At 34.1% G+C, this 26785-nt stretch overlaps 1 protein-coding gene across 4 annotated transcripts; it reads left to right on the top strand.

Moving 5' to 3' along the window:
• Positions 1-2432: 2432 nt before the first annotated feature.
• On the top strand, positions 2433-26217 carry LOC127847826 (protein arginine N-methyltransferase 2-like). Of its 4 annotated transcripts, none has more exons than XM_052380025.1 (10): positions 2433-3133; positions 12889-13054; positions 13984-14073; positions 15074-15145; positions 17557-17721; positions 18975-19150; positions 19823-19899; positions 21926-22115; positions 22709-22877; positions 25109-26217. In XM_052380025.1, exons 2-10 carry the CDS (start codon positions 12935-12937, stop codon positions 25151-25153), a joined length of 1104 nt encoding a protein of 367 aa, XP_052235985.1. In that variant the 5' UTR covers positions 2433-3133; positions 12889-12934; the 3' UTR covers positions 25154-26217. The 4 variants fall into 4 exon arrangements, with proteins under 4 accessions (XP_052235985.1, XP_052235987.1, XP_052235984.1 ...); XM_052380027.1 differs by lacking the exon at positions 2433-3133 and adding an exon at positions 3989-4116; XM_052380024.1 differs by lacking the exon at positions 2433-3133 and adding an exon at positions 7016-7196.
• The last annotated feature ends 568 nt before the right edge of the window (positions 26218-26785 follow it).

The following is a 26785-nucleotide window of genomic DNA, read 5'->3' as shown; positions in this document are numbered from 1 at the left end:
AAATACGACTATTACATCAAAACGTTCATAAAATTTATGCGTGCTAACTTCGAATGCAATTGAGCGATGTAAACAGTTAGCATAGTTTTGTAGAGACACAATATATGAGCTGTCCACATAATGTGAATATTATCTGAAAACATCCATTTAATTCACGTATACTAAACGCGAATTTAATTACGCGATATAAACAATTAACAAAGTTTTCAAGTGACACAATATAGGAGGTGTCCACGAAAAATGAACATTACCTGAGAGCATCCATTACATTCACATGTACTTTAAACGCGATTTCAATTAACCGATGCAAACAATAAGAATAGTTTTGTACTGACACAAAATAGCAGGCTTCAAAATAAATATTAACATTACCTGAAAACATCCATTAATCCACATGTACAAAACACGAATTCAATTAAGCGATGCTTTATATTCCCTGTCCTCTACCTTCGGCATTTCCTCTGTCGTTATACAGGAGCTTTGTCTTTGAAAATGCTCCAACTGCGGCACTGTTAGTCGATCAATATATAAAACAAGTTTTGTATGTAACGGATTTTCAGTTGTCAATTTCCAATCTTAATCTGTAAATATAGGCGCATTAAGTATTTCCATGTCTCGCTCTCTACCTTTGAAAGAGCCGATTATAATTTAACGAAAGATGAGGGGTTTCTGGTTTGCCATAGTTGTTTTACTGTACTATGTTTTCGTTTATCAGTGCCCTTTTGATTTCTCCAGAAATAGCAATCAAAAAAACATGCTTACCTGTCTTGTTTAACAACTCTGTTAGACCAATTAAGGTGAGAAGTCTGTAAACAGAGTCGTGATTTGCGATATTGTTGTAAATATGGTTATCGTGGTAAAAAGCAATGAAGCGTTCACCTCAGTGTTGTCGTTTATCAGTATGACGTAACAAACAAAACATCAGTATGACGTAGAAAAAAATAATCAGTATGACATATAAAAATAGCACTATTTTCTCCCACTCTTTTACAAATTAATATAAGGTTGTGCAGAAGGAGCATCTATATAAGGTATAATTAATCAACGACTCAAATCAAAACCATCACTTAGATTTTCACTGGATAATATAATATTATTTTATAAATATTATTATACTATCGAATGAAAAGCTGTGTGTAGCGTATTTTTTGAAATTTCGTAAAAGCTACAAGTTTCGCATACTGTCTTGTTAATTTTACGCATCGCACCGAAAAAGGAACAGACGTAGAAAACCCAAGTCGTATTTGCATGTATATTGATGGAAAAAAAAAAATTTATATCGAAAATGATGCTCACAGTCGTTGGTAAACTTACTGCTGTCATTACAGAAAATCTGAGTCTCACGTAAAGACTTCTAAAAATATTGCGGCCTCAGTCCCGACGCCTCTGGTATCGGTTCCGATCATTTGAAACAAGGCATATCATGTTCTACCTTGTAAACGCTGTCCAATTGTTCGCATGGCATGCGTTGTCACAATTTAGACAAATGGTCGACGACAAAGAATATGTATGCCGCCTTCTTAGAATTCAAAAGTAGAAAGAGATGCCGATGGATATACGTTTCTATAATATATAGAATTTAGCAATTTGCTATACATATATCAGTAATCTTAAGTACCGTTGTTGATGTTTATCTCTGACATCAATGCCCTTTTGACTTCGGCAGAAATAGCAGGTTTAAAAAACATGCTTCCGTGTCCTGTTTAACAGCTCTTAGAGCAATTACGATGAGAAGCCTGTCAACAAAGGCGTGATTTGCGATGTGATTGTAAATATGGTGTTCTTGTTCTTGATAAAAAGGTTATGAAGCGTTCATGACAGTGTTGTCGTTAATCAGTATGACGTAGGATTAAATGACTCTTTTCTCTGACTCTATGACAATTACGTATCAGGTTGTGAAGGAGTACCATCGATATGAGGCCTAATTTATCACCGACTCAAATCAATACCGTCACTCAGCATTGCACACGACAATACTATATACAAATATTATTGAATAAAAAGCCGCTCGACGGTGTTGATAGCAGTAGTTTTTTAAAGTACTGCTTTCGATACAAAAAATCTCAATCTCCTGTAACGGCTGCATCTCATAAGAAGAGAAAAGATTTGACTGGAACCGGCATTTATCCCATTTTCACCGCGACATTGACGGTATAACACGTTGTGGAATATACTTGCTTGTATTCAACACTGTGGAATATACCTGTCGCGTGCACGGACTACTTTTTAAATGACGTCATGCGATATGCGCTAAAATTAGGTCGATATTGTTTGGTTCATTGATCGAATTTTAAGGTCACCCATTAAAAGACAATGTGCATATTTTGCAGAAAAAAATATATATGACATATTCACCAAAAGAAATGTTGAAATAAAATATAAAATTACACGATTTTTGTTTTGTTATTTTTTTATTTATATTTACTTTACCACTGAATGATTTTTCATAAGAAACAAAGTCGACAAAACTTGAGCTTCAAAATTATACGACATTATTTAGTGTAATGTGCATTGTTTATAACCAAAGCATATACTTTTGACATTTAACTTAAATATTAAGAATGTACAACAAGCCATACACATATCGCACAGTTCATAAATAATCTGCTATGTTTGCTTTCCTATTTAATTCACGTTAGGCATAGAACTGTGTAAAGTATAAGATGGTAAAAATAGCACCACACTGGAATTGGGAACGTCCCATTTTTTACACGGGTATTTTCTACTCATTTATCTGTTGTGTACTGGAATGTTTTCCATTCTTTGTGTATTTATATATTAAATTATTTTCTCGTACAATAAGTGTATTTACCATAGATAAATAAAACGTTGTGCAAGTTTAAACATAATTATGTTTGTATGCAGAAATCTGCAAATGCAACCGAGTTTACCAACGGCTATTATTAGATAAACTGCTCCGGTTCATTTGAACAGCAGAAATGTAGAGTAAATGACGTAGCGTGTGACGAAGAAGAAAGTTTATCGCGTTCATAAACTCATTTGAATAAAGTGATAGAATGGCATAAGGGTCTTTATTTAACTATGCTAAAATAATTATTAATGACCCTAGATGCAAAATCGTCAATTATTGAGTTAAATGGATTATTAGATGGATTTTAAAGGATAACTAAAGGTAAGATACTAGTTCTTACGTGTTTTGATTTTTGTTTGTACTTTTGTCGTTCCCTGTTCTCGGGGAAATGATTTTAACATAGGCGCCATTGATGCATCGGATCACACACGGCATACCCATAGGCTAACATTATATAAAAAACACGTTCTGCGCGTCCTTAAATTCATCGTCCGAAGTCGGAAAACGTATTGCCCTGTATATTTTGTCAAATAAAGTGTCAGTCGCTGCAATTGTCTGTTTACTCGTCAAAATTGTCAAGGTCTTCGATAGCTAAAGAAACTTCAGCGTACAGTTTATTTAGTATTGACAGACCTGTACAAAGTCGCGCCAGTCAAAAATCATAAAAAGCGACATTTAAAGTTATGGTAGCCAGAACTAGGTCGTCGATGGTGTACATGTATGTTGACATCGACAGCATTTTGTCAGGAGCAATCGCCGCCATATTGGATTTTGATCATTTTCTTTCGAAAATAAAATAAATTATAGTAAAGTAAAATCTTCTTTTCGCGGTCGTAATGTGTTAAAATTCGCATACTGCGTAAAATAGAATATAGGCATATGGTGATATTTTTACTTGTTTTACAGTTTGTGTGTGAATTTTTTAAAGACTATTTTGCGTACCAGAACAAATACATGTATATCACTACGCATGGTTACATTTGTTAGATTTTAAGCGCTTTTATGACTGAATTAAAATTATTGTTAAGGTTATTAGATCTATTTATGTTAAATGTCACGTTGAAAAAATCAAATGGGATAAATAGAATACTAGGATTAGCGTTGAATACAGAGAAGTTTATGTTGCTCGGCTCGAACACCGAAAGCGCTCGCCAAGGCTCGCGCTTCCGGCGTTCTAAGCCTCGCAACATAAACTTCTCTGTATTCAACGCTAACCTAGTATTCTTATATTTGACTGGATCCAGCATAGCTTGATCAAATCCCTGCCTTCATAATCAACCTCGTGATGATAACCTAGCCACGTGGTAAATAATTTTAACGTCTTAATTTTTAATTTTTGTTTTTCATTAAGGTAATTTTTTTTTATATTATAAACAAAAACTTAACACTATTTTCAAAATGTAAAAGAAAATGATACTATTTTCATAATATAATACTTAAGCACAAAAAATAAAATCCTAACAAATCGTGTAGGATTTTCTTGTGATGGCAGAGATTGTATTTGAGAGCATTAGGAACGACAACTCATCATGGAGATTGCTTATAACACTGTTACCTCGGCTATGACACCCACGGTTACGTTTCCTATGACTATGAAACAAGGTTAAACATATGATAAATGTTATGTTTTCTAAACGCTATGCAATCGTTCTAAGCGATTTCACAACTTGAACAAATGGTCCATTAATACGACAAGGTACTCACGCCTGGCGCTTTCTTCGAATTTAAAACTGGGAAGAAATGCCGACGTTAACACGTTTCCATATTATGTAGAATTTTACGGTTTGCTATATTTAAAGCGACATTGGAAAAGTAGTCTTAGTCAGTTTCTGAGACCTACGAAAACCCGAAGAGCCGTTTAGCATACATGAATATTTTATCTTATGATTGAAATGTGCATGCATTTTAAACACACTGTTCCCGTAGTATTTATGTGTTATTCATGTATGTCCTTTTAATATACATGCCATGTGTATATAATATGTGTGGTCTTTTATTCACTGAGTCTTCTTAGTCCATACATAATAAATTAAAACTAAAAGTTCAACATTTCAATAGACAATCGTATATGAAAAACATATTTATAACAGTCAATGACTTTCAAATATCATTCATATATGAAATTATATAGAATGTGAAGTAATCATTGCAATTTATAATCATTTACAAGGTACACATATTATGTTAAGTAAAAATTGGAAAAAAATCACATATTAAATTTATTTAAAACAATTCAATGTTATTGGCAAATGCATTGGTACATAGCGAAACAACATATATAATGCAATAGAGCGCGAAGGCAAAATTTCAGTAAAAAATCACATGTGAAATACATGGTGTGTACATTTCAATGAACAATAATATATGAAATTTACAAAAAAAATGTAATGTCAATATTCAATACCCATTCATGTATGAACTACATGTATTGTATGGATATTAAACAGTTTAATAAATTATCATATATGAAATACGTTGGCTATTTAAAGTCAACCTCTCAATTAACGATCACGTATTCAATATATTAACTATTGAAAGTCAACTTTCAATTGACACTCATAGATGACATACATATTGTATATAAAGTCATCATTCCACTACACAATCATATATGACATACTTATTGTATGCGAAGCCAACATTTCAATAAACATCCATACCTGACATACATATAGAATTTTTCAGGAATTCGTTAGCACAAACAAGCTTCGTTACTAGATCTACGCCTTATATTATTCAATGCCATACTTTGACGTGTAAACCAAAGATGAATGTTCATACAAAAAAATCATGCATAATAAGTACATATAGGTTCAGCCTGTTGAACACACAACGTCGTGTTAAAAAACGTCTCGAGTTCGAAAACTGGTTTTCCAAAACGCGTCTTCGGGTTAGGAAGCTTTGCGAATATTTAGATATTATTTGTATGGAACATACTAAAGGGAATTTAGCCCCATATTTTTATCAGCTCTTATTTGCTCCTTAAAAGTATACTTTATTAAACTAAAGTCAAACCAGCGTCAACGCATTTTTAAACCGTTTACCTGCTGTCTTATTGATTTTCCTGGAATAATGTAACTAGTAATATAATGATAATTTTCAATTAAAACTTTCCATTTTGGTTAAAATAACCATGGAACTCATTTTTTCTGGAATTTATCTCCTCGGGATATTCGTAAATATACCACTGTCGCAGTAAAAAAAACACTGCAATTTCACACGGAGCGAGTCCGTGAATTTCAGCAATCTTGTATGTCATTCCAGTTTTGACACATTTTTTATGTGTCAACTGTTTTCCCGTACAAAGGTCATTTATAAATAGACAGTTCATATTGAATTGTATCTGTCAATGTGTTTTGTGATTATTATTACTACAGGTAAATGCAAGCGTGGTCAGTAAATTTGGAACAAAGTGAAACTTGTTGTATTAAATTACCATCCAGAATCTTGCATCGCAAGCATTAATGATTGTAATCGGATAAAAAAATAGTTCTTCAAATTTACATTGGTGAATGAATACTGGAAAGCGGATATATTCCCCACAAACAGTAAACTGATATTATTGTGTTTAAAGGGAGATAATACATTGACATTGACTGCATAATTTTATCTGAAATTCCTTTGATGGCGCCTCAGAGTAGCAAAATTGGAAGAAGAAGAATAAGTATAAGAAGAAAAATAGATTATTATGATAGTTGTAAGCTTTGTGAAATTGCAACCACAGAAACTTTCTCTAGTATATCTGAAAATGGCTCAGTCTAAAGCGTTCTGTGCATCAATCTTGATCACAACTAGCTATTAAATAATGACCAAACACACACATTCATTGTTTGAGTAAATACAAAGAGATATAATATAAAGTTCTGCATAACACGAACTTTGCAAGAAGAAGTGTAATTGTGTTTTAATAGCTTTCTTGTTTATTGCATATTTATATACAAGCACTTCTAAATGTACAAGTATCAAAGTAATATACATTTAGGTATACACGAAAGTTAAATGCTGTTTGAAATTGATTTTACAATTGCTATTTTAAAATATTGACGATAGTATTTCTTAAACGACTGAAAAAATATATATAATATACTAATTCGATAAAAACATCAATCTTAAATGTCGTCAGTATTAATGCCGATATTGCTTGAAGAATTTGAATGTACTTGTTGGTTTGTAGCCTATATAGTAGGGTATTATTTTTGTACAAATTACGCAGACGCTTTAAATTCAATTAACAACTGAAAAGTCTAAATACTTCAGCATTGACATGAATGTGGATCGGGAAACAAACACATCCGAAACATGTGAATGCACTGCAGATGAGGATAAAGAAATGTCGGGCCCTCTATATGCCATAAGTAATTTCAATCCTACAGGAGACGGGCAGGTAGAAATCTTCCTGATTAAGGTTGCATACCACTTTACTCGAAACGTTATTCATCATTGTGTTTTTGTCACTTGTCACGATGTGTGTGTACATTTACCATATATACACACAGAAACCTGACCGTAACACAAGATATTTAAAATTAGTTTGCAGATAAAGGCGAGCAAACTTTTAAAGTTTGAATTGAGCGTTTCGGAATAGGCAGTGGCTAGTCGTACGGCCCCGTACAGGTAGACAAGAGGCTACCCCTATGGCCCCGTACAGGTAGACAAGAGGCTACCTGTACGGCTCTGTTCGTATTGCCTTTCCTATGGAGATTGTCTAGCTGTACGGCTTATAAAGTATAGAATTGTCATTCAGTGCTTTTAATCGGTAATAAATTTGTTTAAGCTCATAAAAATTTAAAAAATTCTTTATCTGTTACGGCTTCCTTTCATTTAATACGGTTGCTTATTTGATTCTTTAATTAGTGGACGTTCCTAAGAAATGTGTGAACAACTGTTTTAATGAGTTGCGTCATCGATATTGTGAAATTCAATGACGGCAGCCATCAAAGGTAGTTCTCAGAAATTGAGTTACACAAATGATTTAATTCCGTCGGTTTATAATTTGATTCTTTAATTAGCCTACGTTCCGATGTTAGACGTGAAAACTGTTTTTTATTAGTTGCGGCATCAATATTATGAAATTCAATGACGGCAGCCGTCAAAGGAAGTTCTCAGAAATTGAGTTACACAAATAGTATAATTTGGTTTATAATTTGATTCTTTAATTAGACGACATTTCTATGTTAGGCGTAAAAACTTTTTTAATTAGTTGCGGAATCGATATTATGAAATTCAATGACGGCAGCCGTCAAAGTTAGTTTTCAGAAATTGAGTTACACAAGTAATTTAATAACCTTTTAGAGAATGTTCTAGATAAAGGGTATAGGTTGTCTGATACACGCTTGAATACGTTTTTACGACTCTTAAGTTCACACGATGCATATTCTCGATGTAAAAAAGTTGTACTTTACTAAAGATCTTAAAGCTAGATGGGTTTGCATTACGATCTGTCTCTGACAAATGTATGATTCTCAAATTTAAGACAATTATCATTGTGTTCTCCGGTTTGAGCACTCTGTTACTGTATATTTATACAGACAATTTGTTAAGTCAATTAGTAATTAAATTTTCCTTGATGTTGGAAGCAATAATAAATTAATTATTTTTGTCAGTAAGTTAAATGTTTACGAGTTCTTCTCTTAGTCTCAGTTGTCGAAATTCGCACTAGTCCGACAGCAAAAAACTAGTAATTTTTCTTTCTGGCTTGTAGGAAATCAAATATTACAAGCCCGACGTGCTTGTACAATTCATTAAACAGAAAACGAGTTCCACTTTCATTTTCAATATTTGTAAACAAAGTTTTGAGCCGCTTAAATCAACAGCCGCTTATGTTTTAACACACTGCGCACACGTACTGGGCAATCAGCCGATAATTGGATTACTGCGCATAAAGCACATGGTTTTGTTGTTCCCGGATTACTATTATGTAAAATAAATGTTTTGCGTTGCGTTCGGGACACAGAGGGTAATGGCCAAACAGTTTTCATTCAAGTACGTCGTTGAGGAATGCAAATCTGAGGTAACTGTGATTGACGCATTTGTCAACTGGCTTTTTGTAGAATAACCTGGCACTTAATTGCTTATATTTTTTCTGGTGGTTCAGGTTTGCTCTCTCTTTCACATGGATATATGGGATACATTTCTGCTAATTTTTTACCTAAACTTTATGTATTTATTTATAATTGTGATTTGATTGAAATCTGTGAGTGAAATTAATTTCTTCTTATTTCAGGATCCGAAAGAGGCGCTCAGATGACGAGGAAGCTAACTTGGATGAGGATGAAATTAATAAGAGATTTGTATTGTATTCTAAAGATTGAATAAATGAATGCTTCTTTCGATGTTTTATGTTATGTTTATCTGCATTTTTAACAAAAATGTTCAGAGCTCCAGATAAGGTTTTGTGAAATTCTTAAATTACTACCAGATTTTCAAAAAGAATTCTTAACTCTGAAATTTTATTCTTAACGTTACTACTAAAGTTTGGAAAATAATTCTTATTTTCTATAAATGACCTAAAAATAAATAATAATGGTTATTTTCATGCAAAAAAAATCAAAATAAACATACTAGCAACTTAATTTATACGAGTTCAACGGTGTCTTTTCAGTATTATACAATTTTATTTTTCAAATACCTTCATATGCCCAAACTGTGCTAAGATTGCATGCCTTAGATGAATTTGTACATATTTCACAATTAAAACGGGTCTCCCCTTCAATCTTTTCAACGATTAGCCACGGGACTTGTCCCTTCCACTCGTTCAATGTTTTTTGTGTGTTTAAGTTTGGACCCGTCGTGTCGCGTTTTTGTTTAGCTTTTCCAACTGTGTCGGAAACTGAACATACAACATTGTATAAGATCATTTCTATAATGTCTTTCTAAACTTCGGATCACTTTGCGTACAATATGTTAAAAGCGTGTTTTTGGACGCTTTGCAGTTTTTTAGGACGCTCTCTGGGCGCTGCCATTGTTTTTTGACAGGTAGACTGTATACGCCGTTTTTATTGGAAAAAATGCGCTTTGTTAAACAAACCCGATAACCATTCTATATAAGCACCGCAAAGATCTTTAATACGCGAAAAGAACTCAATAAAATCGATACGAACTGATGTAAAAATAATATTTGTAACTTGATTTTGTAATTCTTAATGTTATGACAAGATTTTAAAATAAATACGTAACGGACTTGAAAATAATTCGTAATTACGAAAATACGACCCTTATCTGGAGCTCTGAATGTTTGGGCTAGTAAATTCTGACTCGGGCTTGTTCAAATTCCCATAGTACTAGTCCGACTTGCTTGTAGATTTAAATCTGAATTTCAATGACTGTATTTTCTTCTTAGATGTGAGTATAGTGGGCATGTTAACATGAAATGATATTCGTTTTCTATTAAATTAGAATAACATATTTTGCATATATCGGTGGATTTAGTTAAATTTGTATATGGTGTGATTTCTAATGCATCGCGCATAAAATATGAGCAACTTCATTTGTCATCCATGCGAACAACAAAGACACAGATAAGCCTGTGTATTCACATTGTCTAATCAGCGTCTTTGTTGCCGCTGCATCATTATGATAGAAATTACACATCAAAAAGCTATCATTGTCGTTCCGATGATTCATTTGTTTGCATAGTCGACATTACTTGTCGTGAAATGCTGCCTCATATTGTGAAAATAGGGTATATAACTTCGTGTTGTATATGCTTTTGTCAAGTGATATTATCTGAAAGCAATAAAATTATATTTAATTGTTTTCGTTCATTAATACTTTTTAAAATTTCTGTCAATTTACGTTTCCCATTCTCTTTTGTCGTTTTATCCTCTTTACGTTAAGTATCCTTTTTTTTGTTTTGTTTTAAACTTTTCTCATTGTGATGTTGCAATTTTCATTGACTTAGTTAAGATTATTTACTATATATTTATTTTACATTTACATTTGATATTTGCATGTACAATGCGTATTTATATACTCCATAACTGTGATTTCTATTGAATGTTGTATTCGTTGCTTGGCGAAATAAATTTACATTTTCATATCTCCCTTGTTATCACCCATTATATACTATGCACGACTCGGATTTCAAATCATGACGAAACTTAAACCAGACTGCAAATTCCGTGACGACGACTACACGAGCCAGTCTGAAGGCTAGAAATTTCGGAATCTGCATGTAGATCAATGATTTATCCATATATTTATGTGTCATAACAGCCGTACAGCTAGACAATCTCCAGTGAGGAAAGGCAATACGAACAGAGCCGTATGGGTAGCCTCTTGTCTACCTGTACGGGGCCGTACGGGTAGCCTCTTGTCTATCCGTACGAGGCCGTACGACTAGCCATTGCCTTCGAAATAACAAGATGTTGTATGTTGACCTATTATTGATATGGACCTATTATCGAAGACTTTGTTTACTTTGAACACAAGACTCTCATGACATGATGAGCTCTGAGTAATTAGTGTAAGTACCAATTCAGGGATGGAAATTAGTGGTTGCCCGTGGGCCCGGGGCAAGTAGATTTTAGCCTGGGCAACTTAAATTCAAAAGTTGGTAGTCCAGCCGGGCAACTAGATTTTTTAAGCTTGAAACATTCAAGTACAATTATTAGATTCTAAACATTTTATACAATTGGCGACTGTTGATTAATAACTTTAATAGTATTTATTCATAAAGACCAAGGAAATTATTCAACTGACTATTAAGACATTATACACAGAAAGTGTGTAATGTAAGAATTTTGTTCAGTTATCTTTTATTTAAAGAAAGTATTAGATACACATGACACTACATGTACATTGTACTGGGCTCGTTAGTCTTTAGCTGGGCAACCAAAACAGTAAAGATGGTTGCCCACACAGGCAACCAATTGTAAAACGTTAGTTTCCATCCCTGCAATTCTACCATTTAACCCTTTGCATGTTGGGAAATTTGTCGTCCGCTAAAATGTCGTCTGCTGAATTTCTAAAATTAACATTTTCTTCAATTTTTTTCAAAGAATATTATCAGAATAGCAAACAGTTTGGATCCTGATGAGACCCCATGTTCTGTGGCGTCTCATCTGGATCCAAACTGTTTGCAAAGGCCTTCAAAATTCGGTTCCCGCACTGAAAGGGTTAAAATAAAGGTAAATACAATGTTAATGTGGAAAAAACAGGTATTATTACTGTTCGAAGTCTTGTTTCAACTAAAATAATAAAAATTTATCCATATTGATTCAATACATTTCATTTGTCCTCTTCATTAAAACTCCACATAAATTCCAAATTGAAGCAGAAGAATTCACAAGTGTAAACACTTTCTGTTTTGTTATTTCTCCTGATTTTCAGAAAATGTTGCATGAAATCTAACATAAGAATTGTGGGCATACATCGCATCAGGTGATGTACACATGTTCAGTGGGAATATCCGTGTCCTTATTGGATGTATATTTCATCTTTTTATTAACCAGGTGTTCCAAAGGAAAAAACTGGTTATTAGATTGGCGAATGCGGGCGGGCTGGCTGGCGGGCGGGCGGAACAAGCTTGTCCGGGCCATAACTTTGTCGTTCATTGTGAGATTTTAAAATCATTTGGCACATTTGTTAACCATCATTAGACGGTGTGTCGCGCGAAAAAATTACATCAATATCTCCAAGGTCAAGGTCACACTTTGAGTTCAAAGGTAAAAAATAGACATAAATGAGCTTGTCTGGGCTATAACTATGTCATTCATTATGAGATTTTAAAATCATTTGGCACATTTGTTCACCATCATGGGACGGTGTGTCGCACGAAAGAATCACGTCAATATCTCCAATGTCAAGGTCGCCACGACTAGAAATAGATTTATTTTAAAACAAACTTACAAAGGGGGTTAATTTTGTTTGTTCATTTCAAAAGTTCAGTTTGAGTTGTCTCCCTTATTTTTTTTCACAATGAAAACCTGGTTTTGTGACAATTTTGTCCCTTGTTATAATTTATATACAGTAATTTATTTGATACTTCAAACAAAATGCGAACATATGTGTTTATAAACTTCTTGATCACTTAATCACAATGATTGACACCCACCATGAGTTTCCTATCATTTTAGATTTCACTCCAGAAAGGACAAGCAGTGAATGTTCTGAGGAGATCCAATGAAAATTGGTGGTGGGTTGAAAGTAATGGTTGCTATGGCTACGCGCCAGTCAATCACCTTGCTGGTGTTATTTCCACTCAACCAGAATGGCAGGATGAGGAGTATTTTGGAAATTATGGTAATCTGGTATGGTGATTCATTTTTTTATTTGTATGCATGTCCCCTCTAATGGGGTAGAAACTTACTTTTCATAATTGGTTGCCCGCATGGGCAACAATCTTTAGTATTTTCGTTGCTCAGCTAAAGAGTAACGCGCCCAAAACCATATACATGTCATGGGTATGTTATACTTTCTTTACATAAAATTATAGAACAACAACACAGCTGATGTTAAGCAATCTCAGTAAATTGATTTCCCATTATGATTCTGATATGAATAATTTCATTAAATTTTGCCTAAATAAATGCAAATTATTAAATTTAGTAATCCTCCACAGTCGCACATTTTGTTCAATGCATGTTTGCATGGATTTGTGTAAACTTAAAAAAAACTTTTCTATTTGCTGCTCTATGTTTTTATGTTCTTGGCCAAAGTAAACAATGTATTTGGAGCCTGCTTATATATATGTATTGTAGAGCATAGTTGTTGGTTGCAGTGTAAACTTGTATTTGGAATCAGTTGTGGATAGATCAAACATATTTTCACACGTGACTGATAGATGAGTGAATTAGTTTTCTATGACCACACATGGTATAAATGTGATTTAAATCTGAGATAATACTATTAACCACAAATGGTATAAAATGTGATTTCACTCTTGAGATAATACTATTTAGATGACAGGTTTAAACATCAATGTTAAATTTGCTCAAGTACATGTAAAATACATTTTGTTTACAGACATCTTAATTCCATGATGCAGGTAATTGTAATATGGTATGTCTTGGATTTGAATTAAGTAAATTAAGTAAAATCAAGACAGAATCTGCAAGTCAAGCTTGGCTGAACCTGGCCTTTGAATATTTTCCAGTTGTCAGCATGAAAGAGATGAATTGTTCAAATGTTCTTGTACAGTACTCATTGCTAAATTGCATTTCTCTTTTCAGAAACTTCATTTAGAGATGTTGAGTGATAAGCCACGAACTGAAGCTTATATGAATGCAATAGTGAAAAATGCGGATAAGCTTAGGGACAAGGTAACCATTAATGGTTTTGTATCATATCTTTGTGTCACATTATGAGATAATGGGGCTTAATGCATGTGCTTAAAGCAGTCCAAAGTGGCTTATCAGGGATGACACTTTCTGCTTTTATGGCATTTTTATTTCAAGGAAGTCTCTTCTAAACAATAAACAATAAACCAGTCTAAGAGGAAATTGTTGTTCCTTATTAGCCTGTACATACTGCACATTCTATTCAGGGACAACACTTCACGGAAATGTATAAGGCCTGTTTTCCCAGATTGAAGCCCATATTTTAGATTCTGAAAGGGCTTGGGGGGCTGCTAAAAAAAGACATATATTTCTTTAGGAAGAGCATTTTTGATTAAGCATTACATTTTCATTGTAAGGGCCAATTATCATTAGATAACATCAAATATTAATATTAAATACATAACTACAAGCAGCAAAGTTTTTTCATGTATGATTTATTTATTCTGATTCAGGACAACAAAGTATTTAATTTTGATGAGGCAGCATTTTTTATTGGATGACATATCATTCGATCTTGGCACAATTGTAATTTGAGTTTGATAAAAGTAAATAATGTTCAATCATTTATGTTTGTGTGCAAAGAATTTTTTTTTTTTTCACACAATGAGTAGTGGTAAATTTGTGCATTACTAATTTTGGAAAAAAAAAAGAGAACTTTGCTTCAATCATGCTCCAACTTGTTTGTGTGAAATTTCTTAATCAGTCAACCAACTAAATGAATGAAAATTTTGTCCCACAAATAATAATGATTTTATAGTAACATCGTCATTTTGAAAGGCTAATCAGGGAAGACACTTTATGTTTTAAAGGTATTTTTCATTTTAAAGAAAGTCTCTTCTTAGTGAACATCCAGGTAAGGCCAAAAGTGTTGTTCCTGATTAGCCCTTATTAGCCGGTTCAAACTGCACAGGGTAACCTGGCTGTACGCATATGCACTAAGCCCCTTCTTCCCAGAGCTTGGATCATATCAATTTTCTTGCAGGTGATTCTGGATGTTGGGTGTGGAACAGGAATCCTGAGCATGCTGTGTGTGAAGCACGCACGTCCAAAACATGTGAGTATTACTGAGCCTTGGAAAAACGGGGTTTAATGCATGTGTATGAAGCATGCACATCAACAACACGTAAGTATTACTGAGCCTCTATATTTTGGAAAACGGGGCTTAATGCATGCGTGTTAAGCATGCACGTCCGAAACATGTGAGTATTACTGAGCCTTGTTATTTCAAAAACAGGTCGTAATGCATGTGTGTGAAACATGCACGTCCAAAACATGTGAGTATAACTAGGCTTTATAATGGCAAAACAGTGCTGAATGCATGTGTGTGAAACATGTACGTCCAAACACGTGAGTATTACTGGGCCTCGTTATGGGAAAATGGGGCGGAATGCATGTGTTTGAAATATGAACGTCCTAAACAGGTGAGTATTACTGAGCCTCGTTATGGGAAAACAGGGCTTAATGCATGTGTGTGTGTAAAGCATGCATGTCTCAAACACAAGAGTATTACTGAGCCTGGCTATGGGAAAACGGGGCTTAATGCATGTGTGTGAAACACGCACATCCACACCACGTGAGTATAACTGTTCCATGTTATTGGAAAATGGGGCTTTATGCATGTGTATGTGAAGCATGCATGTCCCAAACACGTGAGTATTACTGGGCCTTGTTATGGGGAAATGGGGCTTAATGCATGTGTGTGTGAAGCATGCACGTCCCAAACACACCTCGTATGGGAAAACGGGGCTTAATGCATGTGTGTAAGGCATGCAAGGCCAAAACAAGTGAGTATTACTGATCCTGGTTATGAGAAAATGGGGCTTAATGCATGTGTGTAAAATGCTGTCCCAGATTAGGTTGTGCAGTCTGTACAGGATTATCAGGGTCAACACTTTCCGCTTTTTTGGTATTTTTGGTTTAAAGGAACTTTCTTCTGAACAAAACAAACAGACTAGGCGTGAAGTATTAAAACTGATTAACCAGGCATGGCACTCTACACACATACATTAAGCTCAGTTTCAACAGAACAAGGCTAATATTTCTATGTATGCCTGTCCACCTCTATTGAACATGATTATATAGATATTTTGTGTATGCCTGTCCATCTCTATTGAACATGTTTATATAGATATTTTGTGTATGCCTGCCCATCTCTATTGAACATGTTTATATAGATATTTTGTGTATGCCTGTCCACCTCTATTGAACATGTTTATATAGATATGTTATGTATGCCTGTCCATCCTTATTGAACATGTTTATATAAATATTTTGTGTATGCCTGTCCATCTCTATTAAACATGTTTATATAGATATTTTGTGTATGCCTGTCCACCTCTATTGAACATATTTATATAGATATGTTATGTATGCCTTTCCATCTCTATTGAACATGTTTATATAAATATGTTATGTATGCCTGTCCACCTCTATTGAACATGTTTATATAGATATTTTGTGTATGCCTGTCCACCTCTATTGAACATGTTTATATAGATATGTTATGTATGCCTTTCCATCTGTATTGAACATGTTTATATAGATATTTTATGTATGCCTGTCCATCTCTATTGAACATGTTCATATAGATATTTTGTGTATGCCTGTCCATCTCTATTGAACATGTTTATATAGATATTTTGTGTATGCCTGTCCATCTTTATTGAACATGTTTATAAAGATATTTTGTGTATGCCTGTCCATCTCTATTGAACATGTTTATATGGATATTTTATGTATGCCTGTCCATCTCTATTGAACATGTTGAACATGTTTATATGGATATTTTATGTATGCCTGTCCATCTCTATTGAACATGTTTATATAGATATTTTATGTATGCCTGTCCACCTCTATTGAACATGTTTATATAGATATGTTATGTATGCCTTTCCATCTCTATTGAACATGTTTATATAGATATTTTATGTATGCCTGTCCATCTCTATTGAACATGTTTATATAGATATGTTATTTATGCCTTTCCATCTCTATTGAACATGTTTATATAGATATTTTGCCAACAGTTATTATTCGAGCTTCTTAAGATGAAGTGATAAGTACATACAATCTCCCCAGGAACTGGAGATATGATAATGACGATGATGAAAATGATGATGATGATGATGATTATGACGGACATGATAATTTAGATTACGATTTACAAACGACACTATGCTCTTTATATGCATTAACAACAACAACAACATCGACATTCGCCAATAATAAGTCTATAGATATACTCCACTCATATGTAGAACTTTTTAAAGAAATATCCACTTCAAAACAGTGGTCCGGCAAAGATCATCAAACTTCTTATTTTGAATACTGTAAAATCATTATTATTTGTGAGACATTAATTTTCATTCATTTCTTGGATTGACCAATCCATAAATTGAATACAAAAACATGAGGAAATGAGTGACTGACGCAAATTCAAAATTTTTACAATTACAACTTTTTTAGGTTTATGCAGTTGAAGCCAGTGATATTGCAGAGTACACTCAAAAAGCTGTTGAAAAGAATGGCATGGCAAGCAAGATTACAGTGTTGAACGATTTTGCTGAAAATGCGAAAATTGAAGATGATGTGGATCTTATTATATCTGAATGGATGGGTACCATGCTTTTGGTATGAGACTTTTTTCCCAATATATTATATATTTAGCGTGCTGATTGAATTACTTAAAACATATGTGAAAGCACAGTAGCTCACTTTCAATTGTGTCTTCGTGATTCAGGAAAGCACAGTAGCTGACTTTCAATTGTGTCTTCGTGATTCAGGAAAAGAAAGTTTTGTGGATAGAGTTAATGCTTAATGTAAATTCTTTTAATGTGCGCTCTGGGAAAACTGGGCTTAATGAGTTTGCGTTAAGTGTCATTTCTGATTAATTTTGTTCAATAAGAAGATACTTTTTTTTACATGAAAAATACCATTGAAGCAGTAAGTGTAGTACTTGATTGGACCATGTAGAAAATATAAAGCTCAGATTTTCCATTGCAAGGCTTAAAAATAATGCCTGTGTTTATGCAGGTTTTTTTTTCTCCACTTTTTGGGAAAATAGCCCATGGCTTTGGAATTGGGAATTGTATCGGCGTTTCCAAGAAATTGGGAAAATAAATTCAGGATTGATTTTTTTTCGCATAAAGTCTACTGAATTGGGGAAAACTAGTTTGATATGAGTCTTAATAATAATTCAAATAAACAGAATAAAATCATATAAATCCTTATTATAAACTTTTTGAGATGTAATTGAAATAAAATTGAGATAAAATAATCATTAAACAATTAAAAAAAATTTTTTTTTTTTTTTTTGGAAATTGGGAATATTTTACCAAATTTTGGGCAAAAAAGTATACATTTTGCCATTGGGAACATAGCCGTTATTCGGCTATAAAATCGGGCCAAAAAAACCCCTGTAAAATATGTTTCATGAAATATGCAAATGATTAAATCTTTACAAAACCACAAAAACATTATGTTTTAGTTCTTATGAATATATCTTTACTTTTTAAGTACGTTCTATGGGGAATAACTCACTTGATATCTTTAAAAAGATTTAAAGATAATTTGTTGATTGGGGATCAAAACTGGCCATGTATTTACAAACCAATTCTTAGATTTAAGTCTAAAAATACAGAATATTTTAAAAACTTCAATGAACCTTAAAATATCATTTAACACATTTAATTATATAATTCTTCATTAAAAACAATATTTAATTGTAATAAGCTCTATATTTAGCCTGCACAATTCTTAGACTATTCATTATTCTTATGTCTAAGAATGAATTATTGAAGTGGGCAAGAATTAGAACATGATCCCAGGCGATTTCCAGTTGCAAGGCAAACATATATCGCACTTTATATTGTATTTGATTTCAGTTTGAAATGATGATAGAATCAGTCTTATCCATGCGAGACCGCTTCATGAAACCTGAGTTGACAATATGGCCGTCGTCTGCTAGCCTCTATCTGGTGCCCTGCACTGCGCAAGTTCACTTCAACAGGAAGTTGGAATTCTGGGACTGTCAGTATGGTCTGGATTTTTCCAGTTTTAAGTAAGAACATTTGTTGAATGTGTACCATGATGCATTCAGAAAATGTTGTATTCATTTGTTGGATATAAAAACACAATTAAGGTGCAATTTATAACATAAAGGTAGAACTCTGTATTATTTATAGCCTAAAGCTAAATTGATTTTAAGTTTGCATCCTTATTAAATTGGTGCACACATGAATGATAGCTCTGACTGGAGACTCTTAAACCCTTGATTGTTATGATACTTTTTTTATCAGGTTGTCATGGTTTCCCAAAAAAATAAATCATCTTTGTCACATCAAACCAGTTTAAAATCATTGTGTTTTCATGACCCTCAAGTTTTGTTGAGTCTTTCTTGCATATGATTGACACTGAGGTACAGACTTTACTAAAATGTCCCGCGAAAGTGTGTTTATTTTCATAATGCGGCTGGCATAGCTCAAGACCTTGATATTGCACATTTTCGCAGTCTGGTCAGGAGCTAAACTGTCCGCTTATGCGACCTCCTTTTGACTTTATAGTAGACAGGTTATTCCCTTACCAGACTGCAAAAATGTGCAGGCTGGTTTGGAGCTGTTCTGGCCGCATATGGCAAGAAACCTTTTTGTACAGGTCATATGGAATAAGATCTTTTTTTACATGACGTGGGTCATATTGTCCATATCAAATATGTAATGCATCTTTTTTCCAGAACACTTGCTAAAGAAGACCTGCTGAGCAAACCTTATCACGACTATGAACTTCCTTGTGGTGATTGCCTTGCGAAAGGTAACAAATGAAATAAAATGTTTGATAAGTTTGGAGTAAACATATCTTCTTTTTGCTTGATATCTTGGATTTTATCTTATCTTTTCGTATCATAGATGTTTGATTTCTATTTTCATGAGTCATCATTATTTTATTAACCACATTTCATTTTTAGCAAGGCTGTTTTCGGAGAAAACCCGAGCTATTGTCATAGCCAGCTCGTCATCCGCCGTCTGTCGTTTGCCATCCGCCGTAGGCGTCGTGCTAAAACCTTAACATTGGCCATTTATTTTTAAATATTGAAGATAGCACCTTGATATTTGGCATGCATGTGTATCTCATGGAGCTGCACTTTTTGAGTGGTAAAATTTCAAGGTGAACGTCATCCTTCAAGGTCTAGGGTCGAAAAAACAAAGTCAAGGGAAGTAATAAGCTTTAAATGGACATAGTTATCTGACCTGCCCACGTATATATTTTTGTTAAATAAATCAAAGCGGCGCAGTAGGCGGCATTGTGTTTCCGACAAACACATTGTGGTAAAAGGTCAAGGTCATCCTTTACGGTCTACGGTAAAAAATACAAATTTAATGGAAGTAATAAGCTTTGAAAAGGGAGAAAATTATTCAATATTGAACATAGCCACTTTATATATTTGACATGCATGTGTATCTCATGGAGCTGCACATTTCGAGTGGTCAATCACAGTCATGGTAGTGGCTTTTAATTATTTGCTACTAAAAATAGAGATTTGTTAGAGACAATTATTTTCAAGGGAAGTAATTTAAATAATTATAAATCTCATATTATATTTTTCCTTACCAAGAATTGAAGTTCTTTTCACAGTTACTGTCAAAATTTATTATTTTGATTATTTATAACTCAAATGATTGATTTTTCAAAGTTTATTTTTTTAATGATATAAATATAATTTCTTTGATGTTCATTACATACCTGTGGCCTTATGTCCATAGATACATGATCAACTCTGGTAAATTTTATGAAAAAGAAAAAAAACAAACTCTGGCTATGATTTTATGAAAAAGAAAAAAAACACTCTGGCTATGATCTCTTTTAAACCACGCCCCTTGGTTGTCAGTGATGTCTGACATGATCATAATTGACTGTGAGACCCTCCCCCTCCCCCCTGTTGGATTGGACAAAATTCAGGGAGGTAATCAGCTTTAAAGGGAGATGATTTCTATACATGACAAATGATAAATAGCAATTTTATTTCAAAGCGGCGCAATAGGGGGCATTGTGTTTCTGACGAACACATCTTTTGATATAATTATCATTTCTTACCTGTTCTAATTTGTGAATGCTAGTTTTCATTAAATACCAGTGGACTTATGTCCATACATACATGATGAACTCTTGCTATGATCTCTTTGATAAACCACAGTTCTTGGTTGTCAGTAATGTCTGACTTGGTCATTTTTGACTGTCTACAGACCCCCCCCCCCCCACGGTTGGATTGGACAAAATCCAAGGAAAGTAATAAAGCTTTAAAGGCAGATGATGTCTATACCTGCCAAATGATAAATAGAAATTTTATTTCAAAGTGGCTCAGTAGGGGGCATTGTGTTTCTGACAAACACATCTCTTGTTGGGTCACTAGGTCAAAGATCAAGGTCACTGTGACCTCTAAAAAAATTCTGACAAGCTTTCGCAGCCGAGCGTGGCACCCGTTATGCGGTGCTCTTGCTGTTATAGATCATTTCCTAGCTATTAAATTGCATTTGTTCAAAATTTTTTAGATGTTCATGTATTAACTGGCTTGGAACACTGTGACTGTGTCAGCTTCTATGGTGATATGCATACATAAAATAGGGTGTTATTTTCTGGATAGTTTGTACATCTATTAAATGTTTAATATAGATCTTCGATTACATGCTTAAACATAAAAATAAACAGTTGCAAATATAAGACAAAAATACAATAAAAATAACAAGTTTGTTATGCACATTCAACAAAATTGTGCACAGTCAAAATATAAACTTGTAATCAAAACTAATTATAGATAGAACTTTGGTTTGATATTTTTCAGGCCAGTCTGTTTTACAACTCGATATGAAGACATTAACCATACAGAGCTTAGAGAATATAGTATGTCAATTTGAATTCGTCATTGACCAAGGGGATACCATGCACGGCTTCTGTACCTGGTTTGAAGTCGAGTTCTGTCCCTTGAGTGAAGACATGGATACTGTGATACTCAACACTGGACCAGACAATCAGTTAGAGACTTGCAATTACTTTTAAATATTTTCTACCACATGCTTAAATTATCTTTAGTGTGCTATTAATATGATTTTGAACCTCTCTTTTACTACTTGTACTCTGTGTTACTCAACATTGGACTGGAAAATGAGTAAGAGACTTGCAAATAGTTTGCAATATATATTTTCTCACATGCTGTACCTTGTTTTCAGTGTACAACCAATATGTTTTTTTACCTCCGCTGTAAATACAGGACGGATTGTGCTCAACATTTCACAATTGAATGACCTTACACTTGAGTGACCTTAATCTAAAGCTCTATACATTACGAACGATGGCCCTAGGTCTGTTTTTCCACTATAGAATATATAATCCCAACATTTTGTGTTTTCAATTGTGCTTTTAATGGACGGATCTCGCTCAATCTCTAACATTTAAATGACCTCAAAACGTATGCATATGCTCGTTTAACCATTGATTTGTGAATTGACGGCAACTGCTTTTTACTAGGCATTTGATTTAATTAATTAAGTTGAATGTGTAACCTTAATTGTTTATAAAAAGCTCTTGGTTGATTGAGATACTATATGATTTTTTATATTTTTTTAAGGCTGACCCACTGGAAGCAGAATTTGTTCCTGTTGGACAGTCCGGTACGAGTAAATGCTGGTGACGTCATATCCGGGACTCTTACGATATCTCGCAATCCTGAATACCGTAGACACCTCAGAGCTTTCTTTGATTTCAAGGTCATACCAGGATTGCAGGAGAGTAAAATTGTAAGCTTTTTTTTTCATTTCCTAAAATTATTTTAGTCAGTATCATATATTGATATGGGCAACATAAGAAGTCATGACTTAAGACTGAGCATATTATACCATAGTGATATTATTCCCCGGTATGACCTAAGCTCTAAAAGAATATTTCATTATGTAAAGAAACATTTATTACTGTTAGTCCTTGTTATACTTTTTATGCCCCCCTTCGAAGAAGAGGGGGTATATTGCTTTGCACATGTCGGTCGGTCGGTCCGTCCACCAGGTGGTTTCCGGATGATAGCTCAAGAACGCTTAGGCCTAGGATCATGAAACTTCATAGGTACATTGATCATGACTCGCAGATGACCCCTATTGATTTTGAGGTCACTAGGTCAAAGGTCAAGGTCACTGTGACCCGAAATAGTAAAATGGTTTCCGGATGATAATTCAAGAATGCTTATGCCTAGGATCATGAAACTTGATAGGTAGATTGATCATGACTCGCAGATGACCCCTATTGATTTTCAGGTCACTAGGTCAAAGGTCAAGGTCACGGTGACCCGAAATAGTAAAATGGTTTCCGGATGATAACTCAAGAACGCTTATGCCTAGGATCATGAAACTTGATAGGTAGATTGACCATGACTCGCAGATGACCCCTATTGATTGTGAGGTCACAAGGTCAAAGGTCAAGGTCATGGTGACCCGAAATATTAAAATGGTTTCCGGATGATAACTCACGAACGCTTATGCCTAGGATCATGAAACTTGATAGGAAGATTGATCATGACTCGGAGATGACCCCTATTGATTTTCAAGTCACAAGGTCAAAGGTCAAGGTCACGGTGACCCGAAATAGTAAAATGGTTTCCGGATGATAACTCAAGAACCCTTATGCCTAGGATCATGAAACTTAATAGGTAGTTTGATCATGACTGGCAGATGACCCCTATTGATTTTCAGGTCACTAGGTCAAAGGTCAAGGTCACGGTGACCCGAAATAGTAAAATGGTTTCGGGATGATAACTCAAGAACGCTTATGCCTAGGATCATGAAACTTCATAGGTACATTGATCATGACTGGCAGATGACCCCTATTGATTTTCAGGTCACTAGGTCAAAGGTCAAGGTCACAGTGACAAAACAACATATTTACAAAATGGCTGTCACTACAACTGAGAGCCCATATGGGGGGCATGCATGTTTTACAAACAGCCCTTGTTTAATAAAGTGTTTTGAGCATATATTTAAGAAATAATATTTTTCTATCATGGTTTGTTGTCGAATAACCCACAGTAAGGAGTATAGATGCGTAGGAATTGAATCACGAGTGCGAAGCACGAGTGATTTGATAACACGCATCTATACAACTTACTGTGGGTTATTCGACAACTAACCATCATAGAAAAATATTATTTCAATTCTAACACGATTCTTATTGATTTGGTTCAAGTTTTAGGACGTCAACTATATTTTTCAATACTCCACCCTTCTTAGTACAAAGTTCATTATTTAGTGACGTCATTGAATTGTACAAACATATGACGTCGTTTTCATTTACAAATATTTTGCAAATGGTGTCACTTTCATTGAAAACAACAATCGTAGAAACTTAATGACGTCACGTTTATTGATGCTTCTGAAAAGCTGACATGCTGTAATTGTTTTCTGAATTACGTTTCCTAACAAATAACATTCTTTGTAGGCGAGGTTATGCCAATAATCACCAAATATACAATTAGTTGTTTCATTACACTTATATACATGCTACATATATTACATTTCTTTTAGAGCGGGTTTTAGCACGTGCATTTTACTGCAATATTTTCTTTATTTATTCGGAACTATTTTCGAAACATTAAGCTCCGCCCATAAGTTATTGCATGATAACCCACGCTTGATTTCCTTCTTTGTCTATAGAAAACAAGTCACGTGCCGTGTTAGAATTATTTTTACACCAAGCAAGACAAAGTAACTAATACTGATAATTTACTTTACTTTTTGGTAATAACTTTTTTAGCTTAATTGCATTAATAGCCTTAGACTTTTTCAGCTACTGTCAAGTCAGTTCCCATCATTAAAAGCCGAAGGCTTATTGAGTAACGTTCAAGTCAGTTCCATCTGTAACATCAAATCTGATTGTAAATTCAAGTGTGTTAAGGCAGAATACTTCATAGCCATTACACCATTACTGCCTTAAATTTATTAATTTTATTTGATTTAATTTGATTTACAATGAATTTTACTTACAGGTTGACCCAAGCTCAGTACAGAAGATGTTCTATGTGTGGAGATGATGTCTTTGTTTATTTAGCATGGTCTGAAGACGCAGTTTCAGTATTAATATAGAAGTTTCTTGCTGTATGACTCCTTACATCTCGATAACTTAAAATCTTTGGCTTATAACCAACTGTATGATACTCATGAGTAATAAACATAGCGCGTTAAACTATTTTATGACAAACACATCAGGGAGTAAAGAAAAGAAGTAACCCCAATGTAAGTGCCTACGTAATTATACTTGTGTGTACAATTTAGCGTTGGTGATGTAAAATGCCTACAACATGGATTACACGTTTAAACTATTCGGTTTGCAATTCAACAACGTTTTAAGGACATACACTCAGCAACAAGACAAAAAACCAATAGATATTCATATCGATGCTTTTGAAGGAGTTCACCGCTCATTTTATGTACGATAAAACCTAACATGTTATTTGTTACAAACTGTGTAGTGTTCTAAATATTTATGACAAGAACGATTTTTTGTCAAGCGCAGACATTCAGTTGCAATATTTTGTATGCCGCTTCAGATGTTACCTTCATATTTGGTATGCATGTGTATATGGACAAGGCCTTTCCATACGCACACAAACTTTGACCCCTTTGACCTTGAACTTAGGATCCGCGTTTAGGTTTCGAAAAAGCATTTTTCAGGGGCATGTCTTTGATGGAGAGAGCTCTTGTTCTAAATGTTGCTAAATGTGTATGTGAATTGTGGCTCAGAAAGTATTCCAGTGGAATATGGTGTACAGCGAAAAAGTCTTGTGGATATGGTATTGCAGTCATGTCAAGTCCTGTCAAGTTGGACAACAAAAGAAATCCATAAGGCGTGAGTCATTGGAGTTTTCTATTCACAGTGATGCCGTGAACTTTGTCTCAATTTACATGTTTGCAACTTATTTTGTATGATATTGTGTCAATCAATGATGTTAATCGCTAACGCCAATTTTGTATTTGTTTTATTCCTTAAATTAAATTAACTTATGTTACACGAGAGTATTATTATATGCTTCTTGTATGTATTTACACGTTGTTAACCGTTTTAAATATATGTTATGTGAATAAATGTTGAAAAAAATTCATTGGTTAAATAATGTTTGTACCTTTATAAAACGTTCAACATATCGCATGATAACTCGTTGTCCTGACTTTGCTGCATCTCACTTCCAATGATGAGTGGTTTAATGAAATATATTACTAAAGGGTGTTGTAACAGTTTAAGGAGAATGGCAACAAATACACTTGGAGTCTTTTCTAATGCAACACTTTTCAAACTTGAATATCTCAGTAATGAGTTAAGATTTTGATTTAAAATTGCACATGTAATCATTCGACTATTCTGTGCAAGATAACGATAAAATCAATCATCCGTTACAATCGGGCGCTTTTGCATGTGGGGTAGGTGTGGTTTCGGCTTTCGCACGTGAAAATGGTGAAACGCAATATGATAATTTTATTTTAATTTGTTCATTTATAGTGATATGATACACCAAAAAAACATCAAATAAATTTAAATATCAATATGTCTCGTATACAATTTAAGGAGCGCAACAGCGCAATCGGCACGTTGTAGGCTACCTTCCCCAATTGCTAAAGCATCCGATCGTCACGGATGAATGATTGTATCGTTTGATTCACATATTGTA

The sequence above is a fragment of the Dreissena polymorpha genome, chromosome 10 (genome assembly GCF_020536995.1).
Source record: "Dreissena polymorpha isolate Duluth1 chromosome 10, UMN_Dpol_1.0, whole genome shotgun sequence".
Lineage (NCBI taxonomy): Eukaryota > Metazoa > Mollusca > Bivalvia > Myida > Dreissenidae > Dreissena > Dreissena polymorpha.
The sequence above is the reverse complement of the archived record's forward strand: the minus strand, read 5'-3'. Positions and strand labels throughout refer to the sequence as shown.

Coding starts and splice junctions, on each gene's coding strand:
- LOC127847826 (XM_052380023.1), top strand. CDS start 7,077: ATGAATGTGGATCGGGAAACAAACACATCCGAAACATGTGAATGCACT. Junction 7,197..12,888: donor ATCCTACAGGAGACGGGCAG/GTAGAAATCTTC, acceptor CTATCATTTTAG/ATTTCACTCCAGAAAGGACA. Junction 17,722..18,974: donor GGATGGGTACCATGCTTTTG/GTATGAGACTTT, acceptor ATTTGATTTCAG/TTTGAAATGATGATAGAATC.